Below are 14,526 nucleotides of genomic sequence, written 5' to 3'. Positions count from 1 at the left end.
CCTCCCCATGAGGACAGACTGGACATACATGCACAGCTGGCAGAGAAAGGCTCTGAGCTGGTGCCTCCCAGATTTTAGCAGAGTGTCAGGACCCATGATACCCATCACCTCACTCCTTTCCCTCAACTCCTTTGTAACGTGGTGGAGAAAAAGCAGGTGGAACTTCCACTTGCTGCCCAAAGCTCTTCCACCCTCCTTGCCTCCTATTCACCCTCTCTGAGGCCTCAAGGGTGACCTCCAAATTCTGGTGTGCCAGGTTCAGAGCATCCTGAGCTCACTGTCCCTCTTCATGAGCAGAACTTCTCTGAGGACCTTCACAGCTGGAACTAAGTGAGGCCATAACACAGGAACATCAGCCTAACCCTGGGACTTCCAGAACTTGCTGGCAGACCTGCCTTGCAGTCTGGGCTCTTCCCCTGCAAGTACACAACAGCCCCACATTGAGCTCCCAGTGGAGGGTATGGAGAATGTTCACCTGACTTTCTGACAGACCAGACAGGGACCCTTTCATTGTATCTACAATTTAATCCATTACTACGGCCTTTTCTAAAAGAACAAATTTAAAAGCATTTCAACATACCTGTCACACTCTGTTTACTGAGCGCCACTTTGAGTCAGGAAGATACGTGTACCCATGTATGTCCTGCCTGATCACCTTGTGTCATAGTTCCCCCAAAATAGCCACTTCTTCACTGTGGTGACCAGCCATCACATCTTAGCCCTTGGGCCATAGGACTTGAATTTGTGTAATAGACCAGGAAATTCAAGCTATTCTTGTCCACAGCATTACTAGAATTAGATGAATTTGTAGAAACACAGAATCCTCCTTCCTTATTTTATGTTAGATGTTAAAGAGTGTTTTGCATAGATTCCACCTTTCCTGACACAGCTTGGCAAGAATTAAATCTGAAATGACTGGGATTAATCTGCCATTCTCTGCGTCCACTTCCACCCACGATCCCAGCAACCCTTTGAGAAGGCAGTGAAGTGATAGACTGAAAAATTCCATGTATCAATAGAGGCATTTACTAAACTCCTGGAGGACTGGGCCGTCACTGAGAGGCTATGTCAGGAATTTGGACAGAGAGAGGGTGCTGAGCCTTGCCTCTGGTGGCCTCAGGAATAACATCTGAAAAGAATATTGGCAGGGAAGAAAAGGATTTCACATGGTTTTCTAAGTTCTAGAGGGAGGCCTTGAGGGCCTCATGGGCTTGTTCCCAGTGAGAAGGGGCTTCACAGCTCCAATGAGGAGGCACATGTATCCCTGGGCAGGAGGGTCCAGTAGCCAGAGCATAGGCAGAGTGCAAACATGAGCAGGAGCCTGGAAAGTGGCTGCAGGCAATATACCTGGTTAAAACTGGAAGTGGGTCACTAGATAATTAGAAAAGAGATTCTTCATAGTCACGGGGAGCAGATTTGAATAGGGCCTTGAAGGCCAGGCAGAAGCTAGAACTAATTAACTTGCCAGTAGGAGATGCCCACTAAAACTGAGCAAGTAGAACAGGAAAGAGCAGACTGTCATGGGACCATGAGCCGCAGCTGTAACTCAGTCTGACTGACTCTTTGGGATTTAGGAAGCTACGGTATTTAGCTGCAGTTGTTTTGTAAACCCTCTCCAACTGTTCCACATGTATGGGAGGTGTCACAGGGCCCCGCCCTGGGCCCAGCATCCACTTTAGCTTCCTCCAGGAATGGAGCCCATCACAAAGTTATCACCGTACACACTCCTTCTCTCTGGTCCTTTTAGAAACGGTCAAGATAAGGAGAAAGGGTCATTCCCAGGGCCATGCTGTGCTCAGAAAATGGAGCTGGAGGCATTGAGGCTGGCTTCAGAAGGGCTGAGAAAAGCCTTAGTGCTTACCCCTCAGAGCCAGTTCTGAAAAGGTTGGAAAAGAAGCTCTAGTCAGTTGAGCAAAAAGGAACCCAAGAACTCTCTCTGACATGTCAGTGTGTCCCAGAGCAAAGCAACCTGTACACAGACCCTTAGGTACCTGAGCCATACTTTATCTAGCTCCCAGAGCAGCTGACCAGGCTGAGGGAGGAAGGTGTCGACTAGGATCTTTGGTTCCTTCATGCTGTGTTCACGGGCTATTTGCTGGCTGGACAGCCCCTCTATCTCAGCTTTGGTATCCAGCATCCCTGATCTGGGCTGCACATGCCTTGCACTGGCATGCTGCTTAGCCTGGTCCCTTGGCACCTGGCTGCCCCTGGACCTCCATAGCCCCTGTCCCCACAGAGGCTGCGTTCACTCTGCTCCTCTACTGTGAGCTGCTGCAGTGGGAGGAAAGGCCACTGCGGGAATTCCTCCATTACCCATCCCAGACAGAGTGGCAGCGGAAAGAGGGACTGTGCCGCAAGATCATCCACTACTTCAACAAAGGCAAGGTGGGTGTTATTAGGCAAGGCTTTGAGCGTCTCAGCTTCTACTGTACTACATGGCATCTTAACGCTACAGGGATGGCAGCAGCTGCAGAGGGTACTGTGTGGGGTGGTGAGGGGGTGGAGGCCCATATGTGTGCATTAGATTTGGAGGCAGCATGACTTTCTCTGGGGAAAAAAAAAATAACAGCTTAATTCTGTGGCTTGGAAGCCAATTCCAAACTGGGGGCATAAGAGACAACCCCACATACCAGCTTTTCACATGTGTAAATACTAATGCTCCAACAGCAGGGGCTTTGGGCCCCCTGCTTATATTTATTAGATTTACTTAAATTATTGTAGCTTTCTGCTCTGCTATAGAAAATGTGAGCTGTAAAAATTAATGGATTCTAACCACAGCCAACGGAGGCCTGTACTGCCTCTTACGGGTACGTGTTCTTGTCTTGGATTTCCCTTCCTTACAGCATAGTCTGGGCTCCTCTCATTGGGGTTATTCTCTATTAAACTTGATTCTGTGGAATTAGAAGGCCTTGTCAGCATTGGTTCAGACTTCCTTGGGACTTCCCAGCCATTCTGCTCCAATCTCTGGGAGAGCTCCTTGTGGGGCCCTCTGACCCACCTATGGCCCATACACTGGAAAGGCTGGGCTTGTGTAACTTGTTGAAGCTGTTCTCTCATTACTCAGCTTTGAGCATGTTAAAAAACTGAAACAGGATTGTTCAGGGAACTATAGTGGCTGAACTCCAGACTTGAATGGAAATTGGTTTTTTAAAAATAAGCTTTTTTATCATAAAAAAGAAAGATTTAAACATTAATAACTTCTGCCCATAAATCAGAAAACATTCATCAGTTTTACACAACATGGGAGACTTTTGTTTGTCAAAAACATTCACCCATGTAGGGAATGCACTGGTAAGCAGGAACCTTTCCAAAACCTCAGGAGCTCTCATTTCACCTGGCCCAGAAAGGAGACCCATGCTTAGCTGTCAGCCAGCCACACGTGACTGAGCCACAGTGCCAGCCCAAAGCCTTCTCTCCTTGCTGGTCCAGAGATGGACGGAGGGCCCCATGCCAGCACACTTTTAGGTCTGTCTTCCTGGCACCCAGCCCACCTGGAGCTGCCACCTACCCATATGCCCAGCGAGCCCTCCCAGCTCTGAGGGAATGGCATAAGCATGGTGTGAGTGTGCTTGAGTGTTGTTAGTATATTAGCTTATTTTTCTTTCCATGGGCATAGAGTACAGAGTAGAGTTATGCTTATCTGATTGAGCCCAGCAGTGGGACACGTGAGCATTAATGGTCCCCTTTTCACCCCACACTACAGTAGTGTTAAGAAAGCAGGTTTAGGAGCCTGTGTTCCGCAATGGGAGAGGCCACAGCAGCGAGAGGCCTGCATACCGCAAAAAAAAAAAAAAAAAAAAAAAACAAAAAGAAAGCAGGTTTAAAGGTTAGTATGAACAAGGGAAGATAATGCAAAACCTGCCTGAGTATTGTGGGTAAGCAGGAAGGGGAGAAGGACTGAGAGGCTCTGTAGGCTACCTTGTCAGGGATCTCCCACTCCTAGCAGCCCTGCCTTTGGTGTGAATTGCTGGGGGAGCAGCTTCTGTGCTGAGAACAGACCACTCAGTGAGCCCTTTCATGAGCTCATCCTCAAAGGGGTATTTATCACAGTCATTCTCTTGGGCTCATACAGAAGGTCCAACTTGTCTGTTTCTGTACCTTCATACCTGACGGAACCAGTGGATAGGGCTAACCAGTTCTCTTGAAAGCATTCAGGGTTTTTTTTCTAATGGCTCCAGAAAAGCAAAACCTGGCTGATGCAAGAAAAGTCCTCCTGGGCTTCCCTGGTGGCGCACTGGTTAAGAATCTGCCTGCCAGTGCAGGAGACACGGGTTTGAGCCCTGGTCCGGGAAGATCCCACATGCCACAGAGCAACTAAGCCCGTGCGCCACAACTACTGAAGCCCACGTGCCCTAGAGCCCGTGCTCTGCAACAAGAGAAGCCACCGCAATGAGAAGCCCGCGCACCACAACGAAGAGTAGCCCCTGCTCTCCGCAACTAGAGAAAAGGCGGTGCACAGCAATGAAGACCCAGCGCAGCCAAAAATAAATAAATAAATTTTTTTTAAAAAGAAGGAAGAGGAGGCATGAAGATGGGAGCTGGTCCTTCATCTCAGGGAAGAGGGAGCAGACAGAGAGGGAAGCTGGGAGGAGGCCTCTGACCCCTAAGGCATACAGACCATCAGGACTGAACCAACCCTCCATGTGGGGGTGGGCTTGGGCTCTACTGCTGAGGGCTGCTATTGTTCACACTCCTTTGAAGGAATGAGTCTGTTGCTTCTAAAATGTTGTGTGTAGACAGAAGTACAAAGACTGACAGTCTGGAGTCCCAGGCTTTTGCCTTCCTTTCCAGTTTGAGTAGAGTGAGCCAAGTCAGTGCAACTTTTGTGCCATCCCTGTCAGTGGGGGCAACAGGGATGTGTAAACACACATCTGCCCAAGCTGGTAGAAGTGATTGGATTTCAGACACTGGTTAGTAGTTGTGTAGTTGGCTTTGCCTCCTGCCGGAAGGAAACCAAGAGAGAAGATGTAGATGGGATGCACTGTATCTGCAGGGCGTTCCCTCCCTGTGTTCCGAGGTAGCTCTCAAAACCCCCAGCATTCCAGCACAACCATCAAGCCTGACAGAGTGTCCTGGCTCACCCTTGGGGGTTGGGGGGCAGGCTTGGAGCAGCAGGGCTACAAATTACAAATTAGGGCAGAGATGCCAGTGAGGCAGATAAGCATTGATCCTAATAGGAGAATAGAACTGCTTTACTGAGAGCTACTGTCAGCAGACAAAGCGCCTTTAGCCTCACATGGGTTCCTCATCACCTAAATGAGCAGTTCCCCATGGGGCACTCCTTACAGGCTGGCTAGCAGTCTGCACACAGCTCAGCTGCTTAGCCAGCCCCCTTGGAGCTTCCTGCCAGGCAGACCCTCCTGTGGGCCCTTCACTGAAACCTGCCCAAGCAGCACTTGGAGCCAGAGAGAAGACAGACATGTGCCCCCTTAAAAGCTGTGATGTGGGGGTACAAGAGGCTTTCTAGCTTACTGAGGCAGAGGCATTGTATCGGAGCAGGGAGTCAGGGTCTATTTTAAATTCTCTTTGGTTTGTTTCAACATTTTTAACTGGTCCTGCAGTTCAATCCATATGGTGTTAATTTCTTCAAAGGATAAGGAACACAGTCCTGGGCTTCCCTGGTGGCGCAGTGGTTGAGAATCTGCCTGCCAATGCAGAGGACACGGGTTTGAGCCCTGGTCCAGGAAGATCCCACATGGCGCGGAGCAACTAAGCCCATGCGCCACAACTGCTGAGCCTGCGCTCTGCAGCCCGCAAGTCACAACTGCTGAGGCCTGCGCACCTAGAGCCCGTGCTCCGCAACGAGAAGCCACTGCAATGAGAAACCTGCGCACCACAGTGAAGAATAGCCCCCGCTCACAGCAACTAGAGAAAAAGCCCGTGCACAGCAACGAAGACGCAACACAGCCAAACATAAATTAATTAATTAATTAATTAATTTAAAAAAAACACAATCCTGAATAAAGCAGTATTGTCCTTCTCCCTGATGCTATTTCAAATCTATTTTCTAATATAGTCCTTATTAAACATTCATCCTGAAATATTGATGGGTGAAATTATAGTATGATATCTGATATTTGCTTCCAAAACTATGGGAAGGAGTAAGTGGATGAGATATTTAATGATATAAGACTGGCCATGAGTTGGTCATTGTTGAGGTTGGGTGATGAGTACCTAGGGGTTCATACTTCCATGTTTGTATATGTTTAAAATTTTCCTATAAAAATTTTTTTTTAATTAGTACTTAGAAGTTGGGGAGAAGAGCCTGGCTAAAATGTCAAGTAAACCTTTGATTCCCAATCTCACCAAGAGAGAAAGCACTGTATTAAAAAGAGGAGGAAATGGACAATATTGCCCCTTAGTGAAGGCCACTGTTAGATGAGCTTGTCACCATAATAGGAGCCACACCACAGAAACAGCCCGAGACGTGATTAGCCAAGGATTATCTGAAGCCTGCTCTAAGATTTGAATATTTCTGTAAAGGAAATTATCAGACCTACTACCAAGCCCTTGCGTAGCTACTTCCTACTTAGCTTCCAGACTTGTTTCTAAGCTTAAATGATCTTAATTTAAAAGTCATTTAAAACTCATTAAATAAATCTTTATTGAGTACCTGCTCATGGCTGGCACTGTTCTAGGCTCTGAGGATAAAGGATATAAACAGGATCCCTGCCCTCATGCAGCTTATCATCTAATTGAGACTAATACAACATAAAAGTAAATACTTTTTTTTTTTTTTTTTTTTTTTTTTGTGGTATGTGGACCTCTCACTGTTGTGGCCTCTCCCGCTGTAGAGCACAGGCTCCGGACACACAGGCTCAGCGGCCATGGCTCACGGGCCTAGCCACTCCGCGGCATGCGGGATCTTCCCAGACCAGGGCACGAACCCGTGTCCCCTGCATCGGCAGGCAGACTTTCAACCACTGCACCACCAGGGAAGCCCAAAAGTAAACACTTTTTAGCCCAGAAATAAACCCACACACCTATGGTCAGTTAATCTTCAGGCAAGAATATACAGTGGAGAAAAGACAGTTTCTTCAGCAGTTGGTTCTGGGAAAGCTCGACGGCCGCATGTAAATCAGTGAAGTTAGAAAACTCCCTCACACCATACACAAAAATAAACTCAAAGGGCCTCCCTGGTGGCGCAGTGGTTGAGAGTCCGCCTGCCGATGCAGGGGACGCGGGTTCGTGCCCCGGTCCGGGAAGATCCCACATGCCGTGAGCCATGGCCGCTGGGCCTGCGCGTCCGGAGCCTGTGCTCCGCAGCGGGAGAGGCCACAGCGGTGGGAGGCCCGCGTACTGCAAAAAAAATAAAAATAAAAAAAATAAACTCAAAATGGCTTAAATGTTTAAATTTAAAACATGACAGCTTAAAGCTCCTAGAAGAGAATATAGGCAAAACAATCTCTGACATAAATTGTAGCAATATTTTCTTAGATCAGTCTCCCAAGGCAAAAGAAATAAAAGCAAAAATAAACGGGACCTAATCGAACATACAAGCTTTTGCACAGCAAAGGAAACCATAAACAAAATGAAAAGACAACCTACGGACTGGGAGAAAGTATTTCAAATGATGCAACTGACAAGGGCTTAATTTCCAAAATATACAAACAGCTCATATAGCTCAGTATCAGAAACAAACAACCCAATCAAAAAATGGGCAGAGGGACTTCCCTGACGGTCCAGTGGGTAAGACTCCATGCACCTAATGCAGGGGGCCCAGGTTCGATCCCTGGTCGGGGAACTAGATCCCGCATGCATGCCGCAACTGAAGATCCCATGTGCTGCAAATAAGACCTGGCACAGCCAAAATTAATTAATTAAATGTTAAAGAAAAGAAAAAACATTAAAACAAAACAAAAAATGTGGTTGCACCATTTAAAAAAAAAAAGGGCAGAAAACCAAAGTAGACATTTCTCCAAAAGAGACATAAAGATGGCCAACAGGCACATGAGAAGATGCTCAGCATCACTAATTACTAAAGAAATGCAAATCAAAACTACAGTGAGATATCATCTCACACTAGTCAGAATGGCCAGCATCAAAAAGTCTACAAATAATAAATGCTGGACAGGGTGTGGAGAAAGGGAACCTCCTACACTGTTGGGGGCAATGTAAATTGGTGCAGCCACTATGGAGAGCAGTATGGAGGTTCCTTAAAAAACTAAAAATAGAGTTAGTTTTAGTTACATGATTCAGCAATCCCACTCCTGGGCATATATCCAGAAAAGACAAAAACTCTAATTCAAAACGATACATGCACCTAATGTTCATACCAGCACTGTTTACAACAGCCAAGGCATGGAAGCAACCTGTGTTCGTCAACATATGAATGGATAAAGAAGATGGGAGGGTGTGTGTATGTGTGTGTATGTATATATATTATATGTATAATGTAATATTAGTCATTAAAAAGAATGAAATACTGCCATTTGCAGCAACATGGATGGACCTAGAGATTATCATACTAAGTGAAGTAAGTCAGAGAAGACAAATATTATATATCACATGTGGAATCTAAAAAAATTATACAAATGAACTTATTTACAAAACAGAAACGACTCACAGACATAGAAAACAAACTTATTGCTACCAAAGGGGAAAGGGTGGAGGAGGGATAAAGTAGGAGTTTGGGATTAACAGATACACAGTACTATATATAAAATAGATAAACAACAAGGACGTACTGTATAGCACAGGGAACTACATTCAATATCTTATAATATCTTGTAATAACTACCTTCAATATCTAGTAATATTGGAATCTGAAAATATATGTATGCGTGTGTATATGTGTGTGTGTGTGTGTGTATATATATATATATATATATATATAGTCTAATTTATATAACTGGATCACTTTTGTGTACCTGAAACTAACACAATATTGTAAATCAACCGTACTTCAATTTGAAAAAGTAAATACTTCTTTTATACAAGATAACTTGAGAGTAATGAAAGAGAGAATGGTTGGGGTAGTGCCTGTCCTTGACAAGGTAGTTAGGGAAAGGCCTCTTGGAAGTGGAAACATTTGAGTAGAAACCTGAAAACTATGCCTCAAGCCAGAAAACCAGTGCTATGTGTTCTCCACAAGTTGGTTTTGAGCATATGTTCTTTGTGACATATGAGTTGCAGGAGGCCTTTGGTTGTGCCCTCTGATAGTTTGATGTGGGCTTGGGCCATCGTGAGGCTGCCTGAGGTACTGAAGCCTTTTTCCTATTTCTGATGCAGAGTTGGGAGTTTGGGATCCCACTGTGCAGGGAGCTGGCGTGTCAGTATGAGAGCCTCTACGATTATCAGAGCCTCAGCTGGATTCGGGTGAGCTTTGCCCCTTCCCCCACCCCAACCCTGAGTGGAGGTGCTAGCACTTTCCTGGCATCGACTTCTAAGGGGTGTTTACTGTGGACCCAGCCCTTGGTTTAGTGCTGCGGACAGTACAGGAGAAGCAAAAGCCAAGGTTCCTGCTCTCAAGATGCTTGCATTATGGCTGGGGAACCAAAACAAACACATGACGAATGATTATATGATCCAGACCCCAAGGGCCACTGGTGCTCAAGGAAGGGAGAAGCAGCATACACAGGATAGGACGGGGGTTTCAAGGAGGAGGTGGCAGCTCGACTTCATGAAGAAGCTTTTCCTGAAATGATTTTGTTCAGGTATGCTTCATCTGAAAACATTATAAGATCTTTCACTGCCTTGGCTTATGGTCAATTCTAAGCACCCAAGTAAAGGAAGTTCTTCTTCCCTTCTTTGATGAAAAATATTCAAAATTAAGTGAAATGGACTTTGAAGGTCTCCCAAATTTTTCCTAGTTGCCGGTGCTGGGTATTAAATCGTAACAGGTCATTGGCAAAGAGAAGTCAGGAATCTCAGTTCATCCTCCTCCTGCACCCTTGTCAGCATGGCTAGCTCTTCTGTGTTCCCTGATCCTGATCAGGATTTGGGCCTATATAATAGATGTGGTTCTCTAGCAATAGCTTTTTGACTGGTCTTTGAAGGCCACTGCCCCCTGGCAGGCTGGCTTGATTGAGTGCATTAGGGCTGTCTTCCCAGTCAGATTTCAGTGAGTTTTTCTGAACCTGAAGCCAGGCCAGCCAAGACTAAAAAACTTATCGACCTTGGTAATACCAGACATCATGGATATTAGTTCAACTTTTAAAGTTTAAAATCTCCTAAATTGGGACCAGTACCAGTGATGCTGGTAACTAAGCCTTCCTCATTCTGTTAGCGTCGAGTCAGATGATAAATGAACAAGAGCAATGCAGATGGACTGATGGAAAATGGTGCCACCTATAAGCAACACTAGCTTATACTCAATTGGTGTAGTGAGTATCAGTCAAAACCAGGAATTCCTGAGCAAAAAAAGGAAGTCCATGTTAAATGTGTACCCCTGAAAGTACAGGAAGCTTGAGTCTCTGTGGGGCTGAATCCACTCATTGGGAAGGACACTCCAAGCAGCCTCTCAGGGCTGCTTCACTGTCAGGTGACAATGGAAAGCGAAGACTTCCTCTCCATCAGGCAGTTCCCCAGGGAGAGGTTGATCAGGGCTAGGGGCTCACTTTTTATCTAGACTGAGTCACCATGTTCTCTTTCCAAAAGACAGTGTCTACTTAGGCCTGGGAGAACTTGCTTTGGACACCACTAGCAGTCAAGCCAATTGCCTTTCTCGTTCACAGAAAATGGAGGCCAGCTACTATGACAACATCATGGAGCAGCAACGCCTGGAGCCTGAGTTCTTTCGGGTCGGCTTCTATGGCAGGAAGTTTCCTTTTTTCCTTCGGGTGAGTCCATTCAGGTATTCGCAAGAACTTCTATCATATTTTACACGTAAGTTATTTACAACCTGTTTTTTTTTTAACCTTTTTCCTATTCTACTGAATACTTCTTTTTGAAGGACTGGCCAGCCAACAAAAAGCATTTGGCTTAATTTGACTGGACTGGCTACCAACTTTAGACTCTGTTTCTCTCTACAGTACTGTTTTGTAGCTACCTGGAATGTATGAGGGTGGTTTTCTTACCAAATCAACCAAGTTCCTGCAGGAAATGACCAGGGTGTGAGAATGTCCCATAGGTAATTTTAGAAACCTTTCAACTTCTGTTTCCAGTGCCTGGAATCCTCCAGTGTGACTATTCTCAGCCAGACAGGACATCAGTACAGCCCTGACCTCAACAGTAGGCAGTACAGCCAGGGTGGAGAATTATTGACTTGAGAGATTTCAGAGGATAGTCCCCTTGCTCCTGGGGTTTGTCGGAGCTGCCAAACATTGGATTTGGCTGTGGAAAGCCTTTCCTAGGCAGCCAGTTCTCTGGCCCATGATGATTATAGCCATTTTCCTCCACCATTGCTGGAAAGGCTGAGCTGGTATATAAACAGAGTGGAAGGAATGACTGAGCATAGACATACTGACACCAGTTAAACAGTTGCAATTTTTTTTGTCTTTAATCAGCACAACCCAGAGGCTCCAGGAGAAGTCAGCCTGGGCTTGTAGGCTGTAGCCCACACGGATTTGCTGTTCTCAAATGACCTAAATGAAGCTGTGCTGATGAAAGAGTCCTAGGGCTGCAGTTGAGACCTAAGAGTAGCTCCGATTGTCCCCAGTTCCAGTATCATACTAAGGTTCAGTGTCCAGGAAGCAGCTGGGAAAATTCATAGGATTCCCTTGATGTGTTTGGGATCCTATCTTACTGGAGAAATTGCTTTAGCCAGTGAGCAATAATAAGCTTGGTATCTCATCAAAGGTCAACTGAGCTTAATGACTCCTTACAAAAAGCCAGTCTGCTAAGCAACAAAGTCCAGGCTGACTACATTTCAGATGTAAGGCAGGTCAACATGCACATTTCTTGGGCAGTAATCATTATAGGCTAAAAAGAAAATGATTTCTACAGGAACTAGCAATAGTGATAGAGACAGCAAGCACACTCTGCCTGGTCATGATCCCCAGAAGGCTCTAAGTCTATTGCACAGGAGTGTTTATAGTAGCAGGATGTGAATGAGTAGAGGATCTCCTCAGGAGACTGGACCTCCTTCATTCTCTAGGGACCATCCAGTCCAGGCATATCAGAAGTGGCATGTTTGTTGCCCCCATCAGCATAGATCATACAACAGCAGTGGGGGTAGAGGTCAACAGAAGAGAAAGAAGGAGAAAAAAAAAGAAGAGAAAGAAGGAATAGTACAAGAATTAGAAACCAAAAGCATCTGTAGAAAGCTCTTTGATAAGCTAATGATTCTAGCCCTGTAAGTTATTTCTTTCGCATTTTATCTTTGCAAATTATGCTTGTCATTTTACTCTCCTTGTTTAGTCCCACAATCTGTATGTCATCAACCAGATTTTACTCCAAAACATCATTATTTTGAGTATTATAAAATCAGGCCCTGATGTTCCCCATTTCTGTCTTTGTCAAGCAGGATGTCTCCCTCACGGTTCCACCTGGCTCCCACCCCTCATGCTCATGTCGCAGGGAACATCAGTGTCTCAGGGCTCTCAGAGCTTTCTGACAAGTAGGACCTGGCATAGTACCTGCATCTGAGCCATTCATACAGTGTTCTCAAGTGACAGTCTAAATGTTCAAACGTGGTTTCAAGGGTGCCAGTAATGGAGGAAAAATAACAAGAGGTGTTAGGAAATATCATCCATCAGTCCATCCTCATTTCCACACTAGGAGCTATGTTTCATGCATACACATCTGCCTGGCCTGGCTACATGCTGCCTTCCCTTTCCTCAGCTGCTCAGTTCATCTGTGGCAAATGGAATAAGTCCAGTGGAGGTAGCCGTTTGCCTTGTAAATGGCAAGGGCAAAATGGAAAGCAGTGGCAGCCAGATCTGTCTCATGTAGGGATGCTGGGGCTCTCGCCTGAGCAGACTTGAAAGCAGCAACCAGCCTCAAGGTCAATGCTCTGTGCCTTCCTCCTGCTGGGTCTTCCCCAGAACACTAGGCTACTCTTTCACCTTCCCACATAGGCCATCTATTACTCTAGCTCTGTCAGCTTGAGTTCTCTGGACCATCTGCCTGTCTTGCTTCACAAATGTGATTATCTACTAATCTGCATGGAGACAGGAAAACATCCAGCCCTCCCTCCTTGGGGGAATTTCTGTTTCTCTTCATTTGACTCATGAACAGACACTGGAGAGGATTGTACGTTTGTGAGTGGATATGAAAAGGCCAGTTCTAAACAGTTACCTTCTTTGTCAATTCTCCTTATCAAGCAAGGGACTTAGAAATGTCTCTGTCCTCTGTCTGTTCCACTGGAGAGGCCAGCCAGCCTGCTCCTCCTGACCTTGACTTCCCTTCTAGTGTTGCCCTTCCATTCTGATCCATCTGGACATGTGGCCTAGCCTTAGCTGAGTTCTCCCATAGTAAGAGAAGAAGTGAAAAGTGGGCAAAAATCCTATTCCAAAAAGGCTGAGGTCATCCACAGCCTGGCCTGTGATTATCCCTGTACTGGGAAGCATAGGGCTGGCCCTGTGGAACCTCTCTCTCCCGCTTCCTCTGAAGACATGCCAAGAGGGGCTGTCAGTGCCTGACACCATTTGTCAAAGTGAATCTAGTGAGGCAGCTAGGCAGGCAGACAGATGTCACCAGAGGGCTTCAGAGGAGCCCTTCAGAGGAGCCTCCTCCAGCTACTCACTCTTGACCAGCTGTGAGGTAGGCAGAGCAGCAGGGTGCCTTGTCATGCCTTCTGTACACAAAGAGAAAAACTGAGGCCTAACCTGTACCAAATATGATGTAACGTGAGGTTTTAAGAAATGTGTAATTGGGACTTCCCTGGTGGCACAGTAGTTAAGAATCCACCTGCCAACGCAGGGGACACAGGTTCGATCCCTGGTCCGGGACGATCCCACATGTCGCGGAGCAGCTAAGCCCGTGCACCACAACTACTGAGCCTGCACTCTAGAGCCCGCGAGCCACAACTACTGAGCCTACGTGCCAAAACTACTGAAGCCTGCACGCCTAGAGCCCATGCTCCACAACAAGAGAAGCCACTGCGATGAGAAGCCCGTGCACCGCAACGAAGAGTAGCCCCCGCTCACCGCAACTAGAGAAAGCCCACGTGCAACAATGAAGACCCAACGCAGCCAAAACTAAATAAATTTATTTTTTTTAAAAAAGAAAGAACTGTGTAGCTGGAATGATGTTCTGCTGACACAGTTGCAAAGGAATTGCTGCCAGAGAGGTTGATAAATGCCCACTGGACACTGGGCAACGTTTAGACTGTTTCTCCCGGCTAACAAAAGTGACCCTGGGCTTCCCTGGTGGCGCAGTGGTTGAAAGTCTGCCTGCCGATGCAGGGGACACGGGTTCGTGCCCTGGTCCGGGAAGATCCCACATGCTGCAGAGCGGCTGGGCCCGTAAGCCATGGCCGCTGAGCCTGCGCATCCGGAGCCTGTGCTCCGCAACGGGAGAGGCCACGACAGTGAGAGGCCCGCGTACCGCAAAAAAAAAAAAAGTGATCCTACAAAAGCACACACCTGATCACCCCCTTTTCTAAATAATTTGGTGGCACCCATAGTGATACTCCTTGGCACA

General features: G+C 46.4%; 1 protein-coding gene across 5 annotated transcripts in view; it reads left to right on the top strand.

Moving 5' to 3' along the window:
• DOCK3 (dedicator of cytokinesis 3) overlaps positions 1-14,526 on the top strand; it is a 404,205-nt gene that overhangs the window by 366,969 nt on the left and 22,710 nt on the right. For all 5 annotated transcript variants that reach the window (XM_081246551.1, XM_081246550.1, XM_081246549.1 and 2 more), the window contains 3 exons: positions 2,237-2,385; positions 9,232-9,318; positions 10,677-10,781. In XM_081246551.1, the coding sequence (XP_081102677.1) occupies positions 2,237-2,385; positions 9,232-9,318; positions 10,677-10,781 (341 nt within the window). The remainder of the gene's footprint in view (positions 1-2,236; positions 2,386-9,231; positions 9,319-10,676; positions 10,782-14,526) is intronic.

Source organism: Mesoplodon bidens (genome assembly GCF_964165515.1).
Source record: "Mesoplodon bidens genome assembly, chromosome: 10".
NCBI classification, from domain to species: domain Eukaryota; kingdom Metazoa; phylum Chordata; class Mammalia; order Artiodactyla; family Ziphiidae; genus Mesoplodon; species Mesoplodon bidens.
The sequence above is the reverse complement of the archived record's forward strand: the minus strand, read 5'-3'. Positions and strand labels throughout refer to the sequence as shown.